Source organism: Coenobita brevimanus, chromosome 95 (genome assembly GCF_032717465.1).
Source record: "Coenobita brevimanus isolate Jiangsu-jjx chromosome 95, ASM3271746v2, whole genome shotgun sequence".
NCBI lineage: Eukaryota > Metazoa > Arthropoda > Malacostraca > Decapoda > Coenobitidae > Coenobita > Coenobita brevimanus.
Window position 1 is genome coordinate 5,385,474 of NC_137048.1, and position 20,000 is coordinate 5,405,473.

Below are 20,000 nucleotides of genomic sequence, written 5' to 3' on the forward strand. Positions count from 1 at the left end.
AGTCTTTCACCCTCCATCCTCTCCACATGGCCAAACCACCTCAGTGTGTTCCTCATAACGCTTCCTATCACATCCACATCCACACCACAACGCTCCTTTATATCCTCATTCGTCAGCCTGTCTCTCCACGTGACTCCACAGGCTCCTCTTAAATAACTCATTTCCACTGCTCTCACTCTTGACTTGTGTCCTTCCAACAATGTCCAAGCTTCACTTCCGTACGTTAGAGTTGGTATCACAATACTGTCATGTAGTAACTTTTTCACTTCCATGCTCACTTCCCTGTTTCTTATCACTGCTTTCAAGGAACCAGCAACCTTTCTTCCCTGCTGTACCCTTTCAAGCACTTCACCCTCCAAACCTCCATCCTTACTCATCACACTACCCAAATACTTAAACGTATTCACATTTTCCTATTCCTCACCATCTAACCTCGCTGTACATTCACTAATTTCACCTCTCTCAAAGACCATCACTTTACTCTTCCCTACATTCACCTTTAGGTTCCGTTTCTTACACACTCTCTCAAACTCATCCAATCATTTCACAGCATATAAATTAGCAGCTGTCACCTAGCTGACGCTGTCAACCCTTGACGGCCCCATATCCGCCTCGTCATTTAGTTCAGTGTTGTATCTTGAGAAGAAAGCACGTAGCACTCGCGCCTCTCCATTTCTGCCACTTCTAGAGGGCCCTGTGACCTCTACCCCAACTAAACCTCGTGTGGGAAGGGGTAAAGGACTAAATGACTCTGCTGTGAAGCATGAACTGGCTAATTTATCCATGGTAATGATGGACAGTGACTACAATCTTTCTGGTGAATCATGTGATGAGCCAGTGAAGGAAATGGTGATAAACTACGAGTTCCAAGTTCATCCTGGCTCCAAGGGAAAGCAGACCTTAGTTACTAGAGTGACAGTGTATAACATAGTGTAAATTAAATAGAAATGTAAATAATTACTAATATAAGAATATGAATACAAATACTTGGAGTAATGACAGTGAAAACTTTGCTCTCTACGCTAGCTTACTGAATGAAAAAGTTAATGCCTGGAATGAAAATAAATTACTATTACTGAAGGGAACTTATGGATAAATACTGTATATATATATATATATATATATATATATATATATATATATATATATATATATATATATATATATATATATATATATATATAAGTGCAATAAAGTAATAGGAATATAAAATGTTAGTGTGTTTATGAATAATAAATGACAGAGCACCAGCGGGGAACGAGTGCAAGTGGGAAGCTCGTATGCGCTCGTAATTTTCATTGCTTTCACAGTGTTTTTTTTTTTTTTTTTTTGGTGTATGGATTCCAAACTACTTGAAAATCATAGAATAGTGATCCTAGTGATAATATCAGGCTGTGGTAATCATATTATGGGGTGTTGGGAAGTGTAAAGTGGAGAATTCGTTACCCAACTTGAGAAGTCTCCACAAGTCCTACGGTACTCGAGGAAGGTTCAGCAAACATCCCAGGAGAATGCTGAACGTATGTGCCATAGGCATATATAACTATAATATTCTAGGACTAATAACTGATTTTTGGCAAATATTTTTAAAAAGTCAGTCGGAGTGCGAATATCCTCGCGGGACGCGGAAGGAGCACAAAAACATCCCCACGGTGTAGGGGTTAATTAACCCATCCTACCGTAATTTAATCCCGTTTCACGAGTTCCCTACGGATGAAATTACTGATTACACAAATTCCCTGAAACATATATATATCATTATCGTCAGCTAATCCAAGTTCACTGCTGAACACAGGCCTTCCCCAACCTTTTCCACTAATTCCTTGATTAAGCCGGTCTCTGCCACGTTTTGCCTGCAAACTTCTCTCTCTCGACCACCTGCCTCATCTATTTCTGCCACACTTTCATTCTCTTGCAGACCAGTTAGTCTGCCTCTTGCTCCATTCGTTATTCCTTATTCTTGTTACATGACCTGCCCATCTCCATTTCTGTTCTTTTATAACTTGTGTAAGGTCTTTGACTTTAGTCTGCTCTCTCACCCTAGTTGATCTTTCTTGTCTCTTAAAAGATATTCCCAACACTGACCTTTCATAGTACTTTGAGAACGGATTAGGTGATTTTCCATCGATTTCGACAGTTTTCAGGTCTCAAAACTGTACGTCACGTCTGGAATTATACATTCATTATTATACTTTGATATCACGCATGTCGGCAAGCTACTTTTCATAATGTTCCCATGCTTAACAAAAGCTTGTTATCCTAATGTAATGCGTCTTTTTATTGTGCTATCATGGTCTTTCATTAATTTTAGTACTTGCCCCAAGTAATTGTACTCTCAAATTCTTCAAGAATTTCTTCGCTTAGTCTGATGACACTCTTCGGTGTACGTGGATTATATATTACTTTTGTTTTACTCCAGTTCATCTTTAGTTCTGTTTTGAGACTTTCTCTGTTTAGGTAATTTAACATTTCTTGCAATGTTTCTGTTGTTTCTGAGATTAGGACATTGTCATCTACAAATCTCAAATGATTTTACTGTTTTCCATCCGTTTATTCCCTTATTCTCCCAGTCCAGCTTTCTGAAAATGCTGCCCAAGCATGTTGTATTTTGGTATAACTGTATCTTCCTGACGCACATCCTCCTCAATCTTATTTTTTTCCGAGTAGTTATGAAATTTAACTGTACCAGTTCCCTCTTTATATATGTTTTCGAGCAGTTTTACAATGCTCTTATTTACACCTTGTTCCTGCCATGAATTTGTAATGGCTATGTGCCCCACTGAGTCAAAGCACGGTGGTTTATTAGATTCTGCATTTATTTATTTATTTTTTTCAATTAGCTGATTCAATGTACTGTATCTGGATGATCAATAGTCGAATATCGGCTTCGCGATCCTGCCTGGTCAAGAGGTTGATATTCTTCCAAATTTGTTGTTTTTCTGTTAGTAAGGACTTTAATGATGAGTTTGTAAATAACTGGTAAGAAATTAATGGGTCGAGAGTTACCAAGATCTGAGTCGCCATTTTTGTAGAGTAAAATAACCATTGCATTACACCATGTTTTGGATTTTTTTTTTTTTTTATACAATGAGTAACTAGGTGGGGAAGACTGTTTGGTACTTCTACTCCTGCACCCGACAGTAACTCTGCTATAGTATTGTTCCATTTCCTGTGGCCTTCCCTCTTTTCACCTTTTAAAGAGAAATGTTTACTTCGGCTGGTGTTATCTCGAGTGTTTCACTTCTGTCAACTGAAAAGTTTGCTATTGGTATAATTGTTTTTGATGAATACAGTTCTTTATAAAATTCAACTCTCTTCACGATTCTATCCCTGCATCTAATGGTTTTACCGTTTTTGTCTTTCGATGATATAATTTGTTGCTTTCCTAGTGCCATTTTAATTCGGACATTTTCAGACTCGTTTTTCGATTATTTATTTCATCCATGTTTTTCTTTTTTCTTCTTTCGGTCTCTTGTTGATAAGAACATTTAAATCTGCTCTTTTTATTTCATCTTTGTTTTTACTTTCTTCTCCCTTCTTAATTTCATGATCTCGAGGGTTGTTTGTGAGTACTTGTTGGCCTTGGATGTATTAACTTTCCCTACTACCTCCGTTGATTCGCTCAGCATTTTTGTTAGTCTATCATCCAACTCATCGATGTCAACTTAATATAACTTACAGCCTGAAATCTGTTCGTCATTTCTAACTGAAAGGCCGCGTTGTTGTCTTTTACTTTTATTATATATATATATATATATATATATATATATATATATATATATATATATATATATATAGATAGATATATAGATAGATATATAGATAGATAGATATACCAGTATATATATATATATATATATATATATATATATATATATATATATATATATATATATATATATATATATATATATATATATATATATATATATATATATATATATATATATATCCGTGGAGACATAAATCATCCCTGATTCGGTCCAACATTCAAATAAAAGAACTCAGTTTCACACCGCTGCCCTTCCTGTCATACATACATTCTTAAAAGAAAAGAAAAAACGCATTCACCAATATAACCAATATACCATATGCTCTATTTATTTTCAGCACCTTTCATATTCCTTATCAGTCGACTCTGTCACATCCTTTCTGCAGATTCATGGAGGCAGCATATAACTTCTTTCCATTCCCTAAGTATTTTTTCCAATATACGTCTTGGAGCAAATATCTTATCAAAACAACCCCTCCTCTTCCTAAAGCTCGTTTGTCCCCCACCAGCTAAATCCTCAGTTATCTCCTTAACACTGTTGACACAAATCCTACTACAGTATATATCTTTCCTGATACACTGACAGAGCAAATACCCCTTTCATTACCACACAGGTCTCTTTCCTTTTCCCTTTGTTTATAGGAACCATCATCTTTCCTTTTCCTGCATGATGCCTTGTAGTTCACGGTAACCATTTAACCCTGCAAGAAAGTCATTATACCAGACTCTCAGTCTCTGTCGCTTTACATTCCTCCAGCGTATCAACATGTTTTCAAGGTCCTTTTGGTTACCGTTTCCCCGTATTTCAACTTCAGGCCACACAGTTCCAACCATTTTTATTTTCTTCAGTGTCTAGACGTTCCTCATGATGACCCTTTCCTCCTTGTTTGCCTCTCTTCGTTAGTCAGCCATTCCCAACTACGAATATTACCACTGCTTAAATTCTTTATATTCAGCAACTCGTTAAATGCTCTCTCCATCTAATCACCACCCCAGAGGCAAGTAAAAGCTACCTTTTTGTCTCCCATCTTTCTCTCCTTACTGTCCTCTTTTTCTCTTCTGCCCTATCTCTCATCTTCAGTGTTCTGTGTTTCTTGTGGCCTTTATCTTCCCTCTACTCCTATGAAGTTAGACATTTGGATTCATGACATGAATAGTTTATGGACTTCCCATTGATGTTCATCAGTTTTCCCTTACAACACTTTCACGCAAAGACCACTTCAACGCCAACCTTACTGCCATGTGGCCATATTATGGCATGGGGATAGTTCTTCATTATTCCTTCCTTCTTTCCATCCGATCACTTTATCTTCTCTGCCAGAAATCTACCTTTCTTTTCTATAGCTCCTCTATTACCTCTCTTGTCACAACTGTCTTTCTTGACTTCTTTCCAAAATAGATTCTTACCTTCCATCTATATTACAGCTATATTTTTCCCAAGCTTTTCGATCTACTTTTCCCCAGTTTGCCTCTTCATCCTTTTTCTTTTTCTCACACAGCCTTTTCTTTCATCTTCCCAAATAATCATCCCATTACTTCCTTTCCAGTTGTTTTGTGATCTCTCACACAGCTTGGTTCATCTACTCGTTCCACAACGCTCTTGTTTCCCCTCATACCTCTTTTCCCAGCCTCACACACTTTTTCACATGCTGCATAGATTTCTTATGTGATTACCTTATTACGAGAGTGCGAGCGATGTTTAGTCTCAGTTAAGTTTGGAAATGAGGTGCCCGGCCTGACAAGACTGTCACTCTAAGCACAAGCTACGAACTTTACTCCTATTTGAAGTAGGGTTGAAAATCTATCTGCATGTGATACATTCATTCACTAATTCTTTTTCTAAAAACTCACCCAGAAAGACGTAGAAACCCCTTGGAATCTCGAGTTTTCCAGGGAAGTGTTCGGCTTTAATCGGTGTGTGTGTGTGTGTGTGTGTGTGTGTGTGTGTGTGTGTGTGTGTGTGTGTGAGAGAGAGAGAGAGAGAGAGAGGGAGAGAGAGAGAATGTTTTCTTTTCCAGAGTATTTTTCGTTGTTCAGCTACCATCATGAAGAAATAATATATCAGTGGGAAACTGTGATAACATGGCGCTCGCTGGCCCGTCACGCGCTCACAAAGCGCACTTTACTGGTTTGAAAGATCCACCTTCACTTACTCGAAACCCTACCTACGAGATCGTTTCTGCATTTCCCTCTTTTACCCCATCTTTTTTCCATCTCGTGCAGCCTTTCCACTCATTTCCCATGCAATATTAATACAGTCTTAAATTCCTCCTCTCAGATGTGTGAATAATCAATACTCTCCAGACAGTACACTGGTAACAGTGCTACGGGCTTTATCAGGACATTGTTCATCCTCTGTAAGTGAGCAGTATAGGGACTTTGAGTAAGACAGTAATTGGTAATTCCACAGTCCCCTGTCCCCCGTGATAAGACATGATGGCTCCCACTGATGGAAGAAAAATCATCTTTCTCTCTGCATTACAATGGTGTCAGATTTGAAATATTGAGAGGATATCATGGGGACTTTCGCTCGTAGTCTTGAAACTGAGGGCAGGGGCTACCCTTCCCGCACCCCGTTCGAAGTGGAAACTCACACCTTAAACGTACTGTAAGTGGTAATCTTGAAAGTGAGAGCGCACCCCTTCGTGTGAGTAGGCGCGGGAAACAGTTGGTCGCCCTGATTAATTTAAAACTTTAAAATCTTTAAAAAAATATGTATGACAGTTTCTAAAATTCACATACACTATTTATGATCTCTTAATGTTAGTAGTTCATACCTATTTTATCTATAAAGCCTGGCATTTGTTCTCGAATACTCTGTATAAGAGTATACATACAGTCTTTGGAGAACCTGTATCGTAGGAAAAGTTTGGTGTCAGACATGGCCTCAAAGGGGTTCATGCGGCCATTAATAACACTGTGGACATGTGGAGAGAATGGAGAATGAAAGACTGACTAAGAGGGTGTATGTAGGTGAGGTGGAGGGAGGGAGAGGGAGGGGTAGACCGAGGATGAGGTGGAGGGATGGAGTTGAGAGGTATATGAGGGAGGGGGGGTGAGTTGGGGGGAGGGTAGTCAAATGGTGCGTGACAGAGTGACTTGGAGGCGTTTTGTCTGCGGCCACCCTTTGCGGGATTAGGGCGTCGGGCTATAGATAGATAGATAGAAAACGTCTTGTCTGGTCATAGCGATTTTGGCTATATATCTGCCCCAAATAATTGTTATTGTCATGTTTCCCTGCCCAAAGTCCTTAATTCCCACCAGTTCTCCAAGACACTTGGGGGAGGGGGGTTAAAATGAAAGTCAATCAAGAGCACCGAAAACAAAGGTCAAATTGCTTCAAATCAAACCAAAGCACACCAAAAACAACATAATGCCAAGCCTAACCAAAACTGTGTGAACATGTCAAAATTTACTAAACGCGTAGGCTACATGAGACTTGGTCATTCACAGTAACTGGCTATGCACGATTCGGCTGTTTAAGTAATACTCGGTCATTCTTTACTAAAGGAATCATTTTGTGCACTAATCAAACTAATTATAAAAGTATCATGCACCCTATATGATAAACAGCTTGGAAGAAATATTAAAAAGTAAAATGGGAGTGGATACAGTATATCTCCTTTGTTTCCGTCTCGACGTAAATTAACCATTTCCTGAGAGGCAGTGTAAGTCTTTAAAAACGATAAAAATATTAAACGCTTATCTTTTTCTTTACATTTTATTATTATCATTAAATTAAAATTCCCATCACACATACACAAACACACACACACCATACGACCCTTCAAATTCTACACAGTTTTCTTTGCGCAAGGCTACTGTAATAATAAGAAGAAGCATCTGAAGAGGTACTAAGAGACTCTCTGCATATTCCAATGCTACGCGATGGTAATCCTCTCCCGCTCGCAGGGGAATGCTGTCGCTTTCGTGCATTAAGATTACCGAAGAATACGGATAAGGCAATTTGAACGCCTGCCCACAGTTTAAAACTACGGCCTTTTTAGTCAGACAATAATAAGTAATTCCACCTTCCCCGCTCCCAAGTGATAAGATATGATGGTTCCCACTGATGGATGAAAAATCAACTTTCTCTCTGCATCAAAGTGGTGTGAACATTGAAATCTTGAAAGGATATCATTCGCCTGCTGTTGCTGATTGATATGAGGAACATCAGAGTGGAACAGTACTTTTGCTGGGCACAGTACCCCTATAACGTCTGGTGACAATGGAAACGTCCTCAAAAAAAAAAAAAAAAAAAAAATCGTTCTCTAGTAATTTCAGTGGAGACGTTGGTGGATTCGGGGGAATAAATAACGTGTTCGGTGTAACTGAGTGGTATGGGGAAAGTTGTCTGAGCACTGGATAGTAAGTCGTCTATACATAACACACAGTAATCCCCAGCAACCAAGGGCGGAGCCTATAACCCAGTTCGCCAATAGATCATTGCCTAAAAAATCCAGTATCCCATTAATTTAAATAATTCCTATTCTCTTGCCTCTGTGGTTGTTACTGAGCCAAGAAGTTGTGGTGGTGTACATACGAGAACAGCGTTGAGGCAGCGGTCAGCTCTCATCACCCCGGCACTCTGGTCCTCAAACATGATGTAGTCCTCAGGGAACCGTGTCCTGGTGGATATGTAAGGGTTTAAGGGCTGTGCGGACAATAGGGGAAACGCAGGCAGTAATAAGGATATGCAGGTAAGATTGATTATTATTTCTGAGGAGCAGACTGTAGCACCAGTCGAGCAGGGCAGTACTCCCGAGGTGGATGGAAAGCTGATGACAGGGAGTGCTGGAGCTCCCGTTTCATCAGCCCTCAGGACTAGTTCCTGACCATCCCCCTTTGCTGAACTTTTTCAGTGTCTCAGTTACACAGAGAGTAGGCCAGCATGCTCTCCAGTACAAATTTCTCTAACTATCTTCACCAAACTACATGCACAGCACACGCTACACTTCCTTTTCAAAAATCAATACAAATGGCGTCTATTAATCAAGCCTCGGAGTCCCCAGGGGGGGGGACCATAAATGCCCCCGCCATCTGCCCCTCTCCCGGTGACGACTCGAGGTGCCTGGAACCACTGTCTGACTCTCTTCTTCTTCATTTCTGCAACATTCGCGGCCTTTCATCTAACTTTCGCTCTGTTGAGCACCACCTCTCCTCCTCTAAACCTCACCTTCTTTTTCTGACGGAGACTCAGCTGTCTGAGGCAACCGACAGCAAACCCTTTTCTGTATCCTCCTACTTTCTCTATACTCATTTCAAAGCCAAAGGTGGCTGTTGTGTATACATACGCAACGACTTATCTTGCTCTCGTGTTCCTGAACTTGATTCTTCTGAATTCTCCACACTCTGGCTTCGGCTTTCCTGTCATTCTCTGACTAAATATATCTGTGCTGTTTACTTATCCCCTAATTCTACTGACTATCAAAAATTCTTTGACTATCTTACTTCTACGATGGAACACATTCTGTCCATTTCTCCTTTCTCTGAAATCTCCATTCTTGGAGATTTCAATGTTCACCACCACCTTTGGCTCTCCTCTCCTTTCACGGATCCACCTGGTGAACAAGCCTACATCTTTTCTATCCTTAATGACCTAGAGCAGCTTGTACAGCACCCTACCCGTATCCCTGACCGCCTTGGAGAGAGCCCCAACATACTTGACCTCTTCCTCACAACTAATCCTTCTGCTTACTCTGTTAATCTTTTCTCTCCGTTGGGCTCCTCCGATCACAACCTTATTACCTTAACCTGTCCTATCACTCGGTATGGCCTGTGGACCCTCCAGGGAAACGTCGTCTGTGGCACTTTGGAGCCGCGAACTGGGAGGCCCTCAGGCAGTACTTCTTTGATTTTCCCTGGAATGATTATTGCTTCCATGGCCGGGAGCCATCTGAGTGTGCCTCGCGCATTACGGAGGTTATTCTCTCGGGCATGGAAGCATACATTCCTTTCTCATATCCTTTGACTAACGCAAGAAAGCCTTGGTTTAATCACGCTTGTTCTAATGCTGTCCGCAACAAGGAGAGGGCCTACAAAAGGTACCGGAGCCAACCCACACCTGAATCACATCATCTTTACGTTTCTGCCCGGAATCGTGCTAAGTCTGTTCTTCGCTCTACTAAAAATAATTTCATCCATACTAAATGCTCTCAACTCTCCAACTTGAATTCTTCCCGCTCCTTCTGGCACCTTGCCAAAAATCTTTCTAACAACTTTACCTCATCATCCTTCCCTCCTCTTTTCTACTCTGATGGTTCTGTAGCTATTTCTTCTACTGATAAAGCAGATCTCTTCGCACAGACTTTCTCCTCCAATTCCACCTTAGACGATTCCGGTGCTGTTCCTCCATCACTTCTCCCCTCTGACTTCCTCATGGCTGACATTAAAATTTCTTCAGTTGATGTATTTTCTGCCATCACTGGCCTCAGTACTAACAAGGCATATGGGCCTGATGGGGTCCCTCCTGTTGTTCTCAAGAACTGTGCTTCTGTGCTTACACCCTGCCTAGGCAAACTCTTTCGCCTTTGTCTGTCAACTTGTACCTTCCTTCTTGCTGGAAGTTTGCTCTCATTCAGCCAGTCCCAAAGAAGGGTGACCACTCCCAACCCTCCAACTATCGTCCAATTGCTTTAACGTCCTGTATTTCAAAAGTTTTCGAGTCAATTCTTAATAGAAAAATTTTAAGGCATCTTTCCTATCACAACCTTCTTTCCGATCGTCAGTATGGGTTCCGTCAGGGACGCTCCACTGGCGATCTTCTCACCTACCTTTCAGACTCCTGGTCATCCTCCTTTCGGGACTTTGGCGAAAGCTTTGCCATTGCACTTGACATCTCAAAGGCTTTCGATCGAGTCTGGCATAAATCTTTAATTTCCAAACTGCCCTCCTACGGTTTCTATCCTTCTATCTGTGCCTTCATCGCTAGCTTCCTTTCTGGTCGTTCTATAGCCGCTGTTGTAGACGGCCATCGTTCTTCTCCTAGATCTATCAACAGTGGTGTTCCTCAGGGCTCTGTCCTATCACCAACTCTCTTCCTTTTATTCATCAATGATCTTCTAAGCTGTACATCTAACCCTATCCACTCATACGCTGATGACTCCACCCTTCACCTTTCCATTCGGTTCCCGCAACGCCCATCTCAACAGTTGCTTCAAGAAACAAGGGATGAGGCTATGGCACACCTAATGTCTGACTTGGCTCGTATCGCTGACTGGGGTAAAATAATATGGTTGTCTTTAATGCATCTAAGACTCAGTTCTTACACCTATCAACCCGACAAAATCTTCCACAGGTATACCCATTAATGTTTAATAATATTCAGCTTAATCCTGCATCATCCTTGAACATGCTTGGGGTTTCATTTACTCGGGACTTATCTTGGAAAGATCATATTACATCTCTTGTAAAATCTGCTTCTAAGAGATTGGGTGTGCTAAGCCGACTCCGCTCTTTCTTTACCCCCTGCACAATTGTTGACTCTATACAGAGGTTTTATCCGCCCCTGTGTGGAGTACAACTCTCATGTGTGGGGAGGCTCCCCACATACAGCTCTTCTCAATAGGGTGGAGTCAAAGGCTTTTCGTCTCATTAACTCTCCTCCTCTTACTGACTCCCTTCAGCCTCTGTCTCTTCGCCGCACTGTTGCATCTTTATCTCTTTTCTATCGCTACTTTAATGGTCACTGCTCCTCTGAACTGTCTGCTTGCATTCCTCCACCTCTACGACGGGCGCGTAGCACCCGTCTGGCAGCAAACTCTCATCCCTTTTCTGTCCAACTCTCTAATGCAAGAGTTAACCGTTACTCCCAGTCTTTCATTTATGCAACAGGTCAACTCTGGAACTGTCTCCCTCTGTCTGTATTTCCTGCTGCCTATGATCTCCAGTCTTTCAAACGCAGTGTGTCCAGGCATCTCAAAATGATCGGATCTTGAATTTGGCTCTCTATTGTATTTTGTTTTTCTCTTGGAGGGAACTGTTACTGCGGGCCATGGCCTTTGGTTCCTTCTTCCTCGCATAAAAAAAAAAAAAAAAAAAAAAAAAAAGATAAATGTAAAGGATTGTGGAGACGGGAATGAATACTAGTTTCACACATCCTGCGTCAACTAAATACAAGAAGGTGCTGGAGGCTAGAAATCCGTATCTGCATGTGGTTCACTGGTTCTAAAAAAATTTGACCTTAAATCTTTTTTTTTCTTTTTCTTTTTGAGTATTTGTGTCCATTCCCGTAAGCTTTCAGGCTTTGGTAACTATCTTATTTTATAGTGATCTGTATATATTTGTATTGCTGATTGTTAGCTAATCGGTATTTGTTTTACCCTTGTATCTAAAAAGCAGTTTCATGAGGAAACCATATACTTCCCTCTTAAGTAAATACTGGGGACTGGAGCCTCACTAGGTGGTTACCAGCACTGCACATTATGTGCAAAACGCTGATACTCTTAGCATACCTTAAGGTGAGTGAAGAATGGTGAATGGTGGTGTTCTGGGAGACGTCTACTGGTTCAGTGTGATAAAGACGTGTACAGCATGCGTTAGGGGAGAAGTCACGGCTATAGAACGAGTCAAGGTAACATAATTATTTCATTTTGCGGGATTTCACACACCCCCTACCCACCCCACACACTCTGAAAGGAGCGCGGCCTAGACTGGGAACAGTTGCTGTAGTGTAAGCTTTCGAAAATTCAGCAATTCAAAGCATACAATCCTAATAAAACTGCTTCACTCACTTGTACTTGTCGTTGGTTTGAGCAGGTGAGAGCCAGTTGGGGCGTTCACCCGTCCTTTCCAGTGACCTGGCCATGTCCTCCACACCACGCTTCACACCACCCACTACCAACAAGGGCGCAGGGCTGTCAATAGAACTATATTAGCGTGCGAGAAGTCGACACATGACTAGTTGACTTTTTCTATGACTCATGCCTATAGCTGCGGTAATGCAAGGTTTGATAAACCTCTTCACTAGGACAGGTCTCCCCGAAGCCGAATGAAAACTTGTGGTGATAAAAATGGATTAATAATTATGAATATAAGATTTTTTTATTGTACTCTGGCCCAAGCTGAACCTCGAATTCTCCAACATATGCTGTCAGTCTTGTTATGTGCAATATATACTCTCTCTCACAGGCACATAAGTTCACTTATTCCACGTGTGTATAGTGTGTGTGACCTTTATTTTCAAAAGCACAAGCAAACACTACGCAAGTGCCAAAAAATTTGTTGTATTGATCATGTGTCATTCTCTTATCCGTTTCTCTTTATTTTATGCTCTGTGTTAAATTTTATCTCTTTGGGATCCCATTATTATGATATTTACATAATATAGATCTTTTTCATTCTACTTCCGTAATTTCTTTTCTGCTCGTGGTCCACGATGTGGGTATGTCAAATATGTGTATTTCCAACTGAAAGTCTTGCATTCTTTGTACATAACAATAATAATATTTATTATAGGGAAGTTATTCTCATTCTTCTTCTTCTTCTTCTTCTTATTATTATTATTATTATTATCATTATTATATATATTATTATTATTTATTTCATCCATATATGTATACAGTACATATATACATGTATCCGAATATATATATATATATATATATATATATATATATATATATATATATATATATATATATATATATATATATATATATATATATATATATATTTATTATTATTATTTATTTCATATATATATGTATATAGTACATATATATACATATACCCGAATATATATATATATATATATATATATATATATATATATATATATATATAAATCGAGGAAGAAGGAACCAAAGGCCATGAGCTCGCAGTAACAGTTCCCTCCAAGAAAAAAACAAAATACAATAGAGAGCCAAATTCAAGATCCAATCATTTTGAGATGCCTGGACACACTGCGTTTGAAAGACTGGAGATCATAGGCAGCAGGAAATACAGACAGAGGGAGACAGTTCCAGAGCTGACCTGTTGCATAAATGAAAGACTGGGAGTAACGGTTAACTCTTGCATTAGAGAGTTGGACAGAAAAGGGATGAGAGTTTGCTGCCAGACGGGTGCTACGCGCCCGTCGTAGAGGTGGAGGAATGCAAGCAGACAGTTCAGAGGAGCAGTTACCATTAAAGTAGCGATAGAAAAGCGATAAAGATGCAAAAGTGCGGCGAAGAGACAGAGGTTGAAGGGAGTCAGTAAGAGGAGGAGAGTTAATGAGACGAAAAGCCTTTGACTCCACCCTATTGAGAAGAGCTGTATGTGGGGAGCCTCCTCACACATGAGAGTTGTACTCCACACAGGGGCGGAAAAAAACCCTGTATAGAGTCAACAATTGTGCAGGGGTAAAGAAAGAGCGGAGTTGGCTTAGCACACCCAATCTCTTGGAAGCAGATTTTACAAGAGATGTAATATGCTCTTTCCAAGATAAGTCCCGAGTAAATGAAACCCCGCATGTTCAAGGATGATGAAGGATTAAGCTGAATATTATTAAACATTAGTGGGTATACCTGTGGAAGATTTTGTCGGGTTGATAGGTGTAAGAACTGGGTCTTAGATGCATTAAAAACAACCATATTATTTTTACCCCAGTCAGAGATACGAGCCAAGTCAGACATTAGGTGTGCCATAGCCTCATCCCTTGTTTGTTGGAGTAACTGTTGAGATGGGCGTTGCGGGAACCGAATGGAAAGGTGAAGGGTGGAGTCATCAGCGTATGAGTGGATAGGGTTAGATGTGCAGCTTAGAAGATCATTGATGAATAAAAGGAAGAGAGTTGGTGATAGGACAGAGCCCTGAGGAACACCACTGTTGATAGATCTAGGAGAAGAACGATGGCCGTCTACAACAGCGGCTATAGAACGACCAGAAACGAAGCTAGCGATGAAGGCACAGATAGAAGGATAGAAACCGTAGGAGGGCAGTTTGGAAATTAAAGATTTATGCCAGACTCGATCGAAAGCCTTTGGGATGTCAAATGCAATGGCAAAGCTTTCGCCAAAGTCCCGAAAGGAGGATGACCAGGAGTCTGAAAGGTAGGTGAGAAGATCGCCAGTGGAGCGTCCCTGACGGAACCCATACTGACGATCGGAAAGAAGGTTGTGATAGGAAAGTTGCCTTAAAATTTTTCAATTGAGAATTGACTCGAAAACTTTTCAAATACAGGACGTTAAAGCAATTGTACGACAGTTGGAGGGTTGGGAGTGGTCACCCTTCTTTGGGACTGGCTGAATGAGAGCAAACTTCCAGCAAGAAGGAAAGGTACAAGTTGACAGACAAAGGCGAAAGAGTTTGCCTAGGCAGGGTGTAAGCACAGAAGCACAATTCTTGAGAACAACAGGAGGGACCCCATCAGGCCCATATGCCTTGTTAGTACTGAGGCCAGTGATGGCAGAAAATACATCAACTGAAGAAATTTTAATGTCAGCCATGAGGAAGTCAGAGGGGGGAAGTGATGGAGGAACAGCACTGGAATCGTCTAAGTTGGAATTGGAGGAGAAAGTCTGTGCGAAGAGATCTGCTTTATCAGTAGAAGAAATAGCTACAGAACCATCAGAGTAGAAAAGAGGAGGGAAGGATGATGAGGTAAGGTTGTTATAAAGATTTTTGGCAAGGTGCCAGATGGAGCGGGAAGAATTCGAGTTGGAGAGTTGAGAGCATTTAGTATGGATGAAATTATTTTTAGTAGAGCGAAGAACAGACTTAGCACGATTCCGGGCAGAAACGTAAAGATGATGTGATTCAGGAGTGGGTTGGCTCCAGTACCTTTTGTAGGCCCTCTCCTTGTTGCGGACAGCATTAGAACAAGCGGGATTAAACCAAGGCTTTCTTGCGTTAGTCAAAGGATATGAGAAAGGAATGTATGCTTCCATGCCCGAGAGAATATATATATATATATATATATATATATATATATATTTATATATATATATATATATATTTTACACACACACACACACACACACACACACACACACACACACACATATCTATATATCCATATCTATATCTATCTAACTATCTATCTATCTATCTATATATATATATATATATATATATATAGAGCTGTATATATATATATATATATATATATCTATATATATATATATATATATATATATATATATGCAATTAAATCACCTAATAACACGTGATTCATATGTATGCTTAGATATCCTGATAAATACAAGGAAAATGAAACATTTACTATGTTGGGTGGTAACCATATAACCGGGGTTTCTGGCAGGGTTAAGTGTCCTCCAGATTCCCCTAACTAAAATGACTTAATCATGGCAGTCGTTTCAGGGAGCCTCGGAGGGCCCAATACCTGCCCAGGGCCCCAGCCAAATGGGCAGACTCGCGTGGCCATGTGGAATGTGCGAGGTGTGAAGGAGGAGAGCATGAGGATGGAAGTGGTGAATGTGTTCAAGGGCGCGAGATATGCTATGATGGCATTGTGTGAAACGTAGATGAAAGGGTGCAAAGTGGATGAGTGGGAGGGTGTGAAATGTGTAAGATCAGGAATGAATGGGAGGGGAAGATGTAAGGAAGGAGTTGCTTTGTTGATGCATAAGATGTGGCAGAGTGGAATGAGAGACTACAAATGTGTCAGCTCGAGGTGTATGTGTGTCAAGTTCAAGTCTGAGAAGGTGAAAGTGGCAGTGACTGTAGCATATGCACCGTCTGAGGACAGGAGTGAGAGAGAGAAAGACAGCTTTTGAGATGAGCTGGATGAAGTAGTGGGAGAAATGCCCAGGAGCTATAAAGTGATCTTCATGGGGGATATGAACGAAAGAGTAGGCACTGGTCCTAAGGATGACATAATGGGTTGTTTTGGAGTACCAGGAGAAAATGATAATGGGAATCGACTAAAGGATATGTGTCAGGAGAGAAGGTTGTGCATTTGTAATTCGTATTTCAAACACAAAGATGCACATAAATATACATGGTATAGAGGAAACGGGGATCGTGTTGAAAGAAGCCTGATTGATTACGTGCTCATAGAGAGGTCGATGATGGGAATGGTTGCTGGTATGAGGGCTGTGAGAGGACGATGTGGAGGTCTGTCGGATCATATGATTGTGGTATGCAAGATCAAGCTGAGAGGAGTGAGGTGAATCAAGAGAGAGGAGCAGTCAGGGAGAAAGACTGAAAGTTGAGAAGCTGAGGATCAAAGAAATGGCAGATGATTACAGGACCAAAGTAGAGGATGAGTTAGAATCAGTGAACTGGAATGAACTGGATCTGGACAGCCTGTGGAATGCATATAGGGAATGCTTAATTAGGAATGCTAAAGTGGTGTGTGGTGTGGCAAGAGTATCAATAAAAAAGAATAGTATGACATGGTGGGATGAGGAGGTTAAGAGAGCGGTGGAGGAAAAGAGGAAGAAGTGGCTAAAGTGGCTACAGAATAGGGGTTCAGTTGAAATAAGAACTGAGTATATCGAGAGCAAGAAGCACGTAAAGAGACTAATGAAGAGGAAAAAGGAGGAGGTAAATGATGATCTGGGAAGAAAAATGAATGCGAACTACACTGAAAATAGGAAGTTATTCTGGAAAGAGGTGCGGAAATGTAGAAGTGAAAGAGGAAAGAAATGTGATGGTGTGAAGGATGCAGGTGGTACGTTACTAACTCATGGAGATGAAGTAAGGACCAGATGGGAAGAATATTTTGAAAGCCTGATGAAGGAGAATAGAGAGAGCAGTGCGGCTATAAACATGGTTGGTTTTGGGAGTGTGCAGAGAAGGAATGCAGTGCCAGGAGACGTGACACTCGCACAGGTGAAGAGCGCCGTGAAACGGCTGGAAAATGGGAAAGCAGCTGAGGTTGATGAGGTGTATGCAGAGATGCTTAAGTGTAACGAAGACTGTGGAATGAAGTGCTTGTTGGAGATATGTAGGAAGGCATGAATGAGTGAAACGTGCCTGCAGAGTGGAAAAAGGCTGTGATTGTCCCTCTATACAAAAATAAAGGTAAGAGAAGTGAGTGCAAAAATTATCATGGCATAAGTTTATTGAGTGTGGTAGGGAAGGTATATGGTAGAATTATTTTAGAGAAAGTAAGAGAGATATCAGAACTCCTAGTGAGTGATGATCAGGTTGGCTTTAGGAATGGCAGAGGATGTGTGGATCAAGTATTTGCAGTGAGACAGATAGCAGAGAAGGCTTGTGAGAAGGACTATAAGGTGTTCATAGCATTCATGAATCTGGAAAAAGCATACAACAAAGTAGACAGAGAGGGATTGTGGAAAGTTTTGCGCATGTATGGTATAGATGGTAAGCAGCTACGTCCTATCAAGAGTTTTTATGACGGTAGCGAAGCATGTGTAAGGGTTAATGGGCATCTAAGTGAATGGTTCATGATCAGTGTGGGCGTGCAACAAGGATGTGTGATGTCCCCATGGTTGTTCAATATATATATGGATAGGGTGATGAGAGAAGTGAAAACACGAGTAATGGAGCGAGGGATGGCGTTGGTAATGAATTGTGATAGATGGAATATCTCAAATTTGCTGTATGCTGATGATGCAGTACTGCTTGCAAGGACCGGACAAGAACTTGGTAGGCTAGTGAAGAGTTTTGCTGATGTCTGTGAGCGTCATGCCTTGACAGTAAATGTAGAGAAGAGTAAAATAATGGTTACTGAGAGAGAAGGTGACTCCCAGTGTGATGTCAAGTGTGATGTCACAGTGAATGGAGAGAGACTGGAACTGGTGAGAGTTCAAATACTTGGGTACAGTGATAGAAAAGAGAGGAAAATGTGCAAAAGAAGTTGAAAATCGAGTGACACAAAGAGGAAAAGTAGCTGGTGCAATGAAGGCTTTGATAGGAAACATAAGCTTGAGTGTTGCAGCTGCACGAGGCTTACATGAGGGAGTGTTAGTGCCAACTTTAACATATGGGTGTGAGACTATGGTGTGGCATGAAAATGAAAAGTCAAGAAAAACAGCAGTGGAGATGGGACTGCTGAGGAATGTATATGGAGTACAGAGGGTGGATAGGATATAACATAATGTGATTCGTGAAAGGTGTGGAGTGAGGAAGTCTGTGGACACCAGAATCGAAGAGAGTGTCCTGAGATAGTATGATCATCTGGAAAGAATTGATTACAATAGAGTGGTGAAAAAGGTATACCTGAGCGAATCTGAAGGAGGGAGGAGGCGAGGTAGGCCAAGGAGAAGGTGGAGAGATATGGTGGATGAGTCTTTGAGGAAGAGAGGTTTGGAAGACGGTGAGGCTAGGGAGCTGACAAGAGATCGAGCTGGCTGGATGAATGTTGTGAGAAGAAGTGCATGATCAGGGATTGTGGCACCCCTTGTGAGCATTGCAACGTACGGATTGTCTCAATTGGATACGTTTGTGTGAAGCTGCAGAATGTGGTGAATGTTTTTGGTGTATCCGGCAGAGCCAGGAATCCGGGGGCTTGAATGATGAGTGAATGGAAGTGTGGCCTATTTGGATTGGGGAAGTTTGTGCTGTCTGGAAATTGCTACTCCTCACCCTGCCCTTGGGTGGGAAAGGAGGTCTGGATGATGATGATGATAATGATATATATATATATATAGATAGATAGATATATAGATATATATATATAGATATAGATAAAGATATATATATATATATATATATATATATATATATATATATATATATATATATATATATTTATATAGGAGCCTCTGTGGTACAGTGGTAGAGTATGCATTTCATACACAGGTGGACCAGGATTCGCGCCCCACCAGGGTAATGAACTATGGGAGTGTTCACCCGGCCACATACTGCATTGGCGAACACAAAGGGTGCTGTGGTTGAACCAGTGTCGCTTACTGTAAAGTATGCTTGCACCCAGTTGGCTTGCGCGGGCCGATTACACTTGATTCAAAGACTACACACACATCCAAAGCCACTCCAACACTACAGTTACACTTACAAGCACTTCTCACCCTACATACAATCTCTACCAGACAGCCTAAGCCGCTTGGTAGAGATACATTGGCTGTATCGTCCCGACTTCGGTCGGGATAGGCCGGCCCTGCAGTGGATACTCAAACGGCTGATGAAGATGATATATATATATATATATATATATATATATATATATATATATATATATATATATATATATGCAAAGAAGAAAGAACCAAAGGCTGAGCCCGCAGAATGTTCCTTCCAAGAAAATGAAATAAAAAACAATACAAAAGAGAGCCAAATTCAAGATCCATTCATTTCAAGA

General features: G+C 40.9%; 1 protein-coding gene across 1 annotated transcript in view; it reads right to left on the reverse strand.

Annotated features, from left to right (window-relative positions):
• LOC145413180 (peroxisomal sarcosine oxidase-like) overlaps window positions 1-20,000 on the reverse strand; it is a 56,178-nt gene that overhangs the window by 16,872 nt on the left and 19,306 nt on the right. Inside the window, exons 4-5 of the mRNA XM_080282906.1 lie at window positions 12,505-12,627; window positions 8,316-8,400 (exon numbers count right to left, since the gene is read on the reverse strand). Coding sequence (XP_080139032.1) covers window positions 8,316-8,400; window positions 12,505-12,627 — 208 coding nt within the window. The remainder of the gene's footprint in view (window positions 1-8,315; window positions 8,401-12,504; window positions 12,628-20,000) is intronic.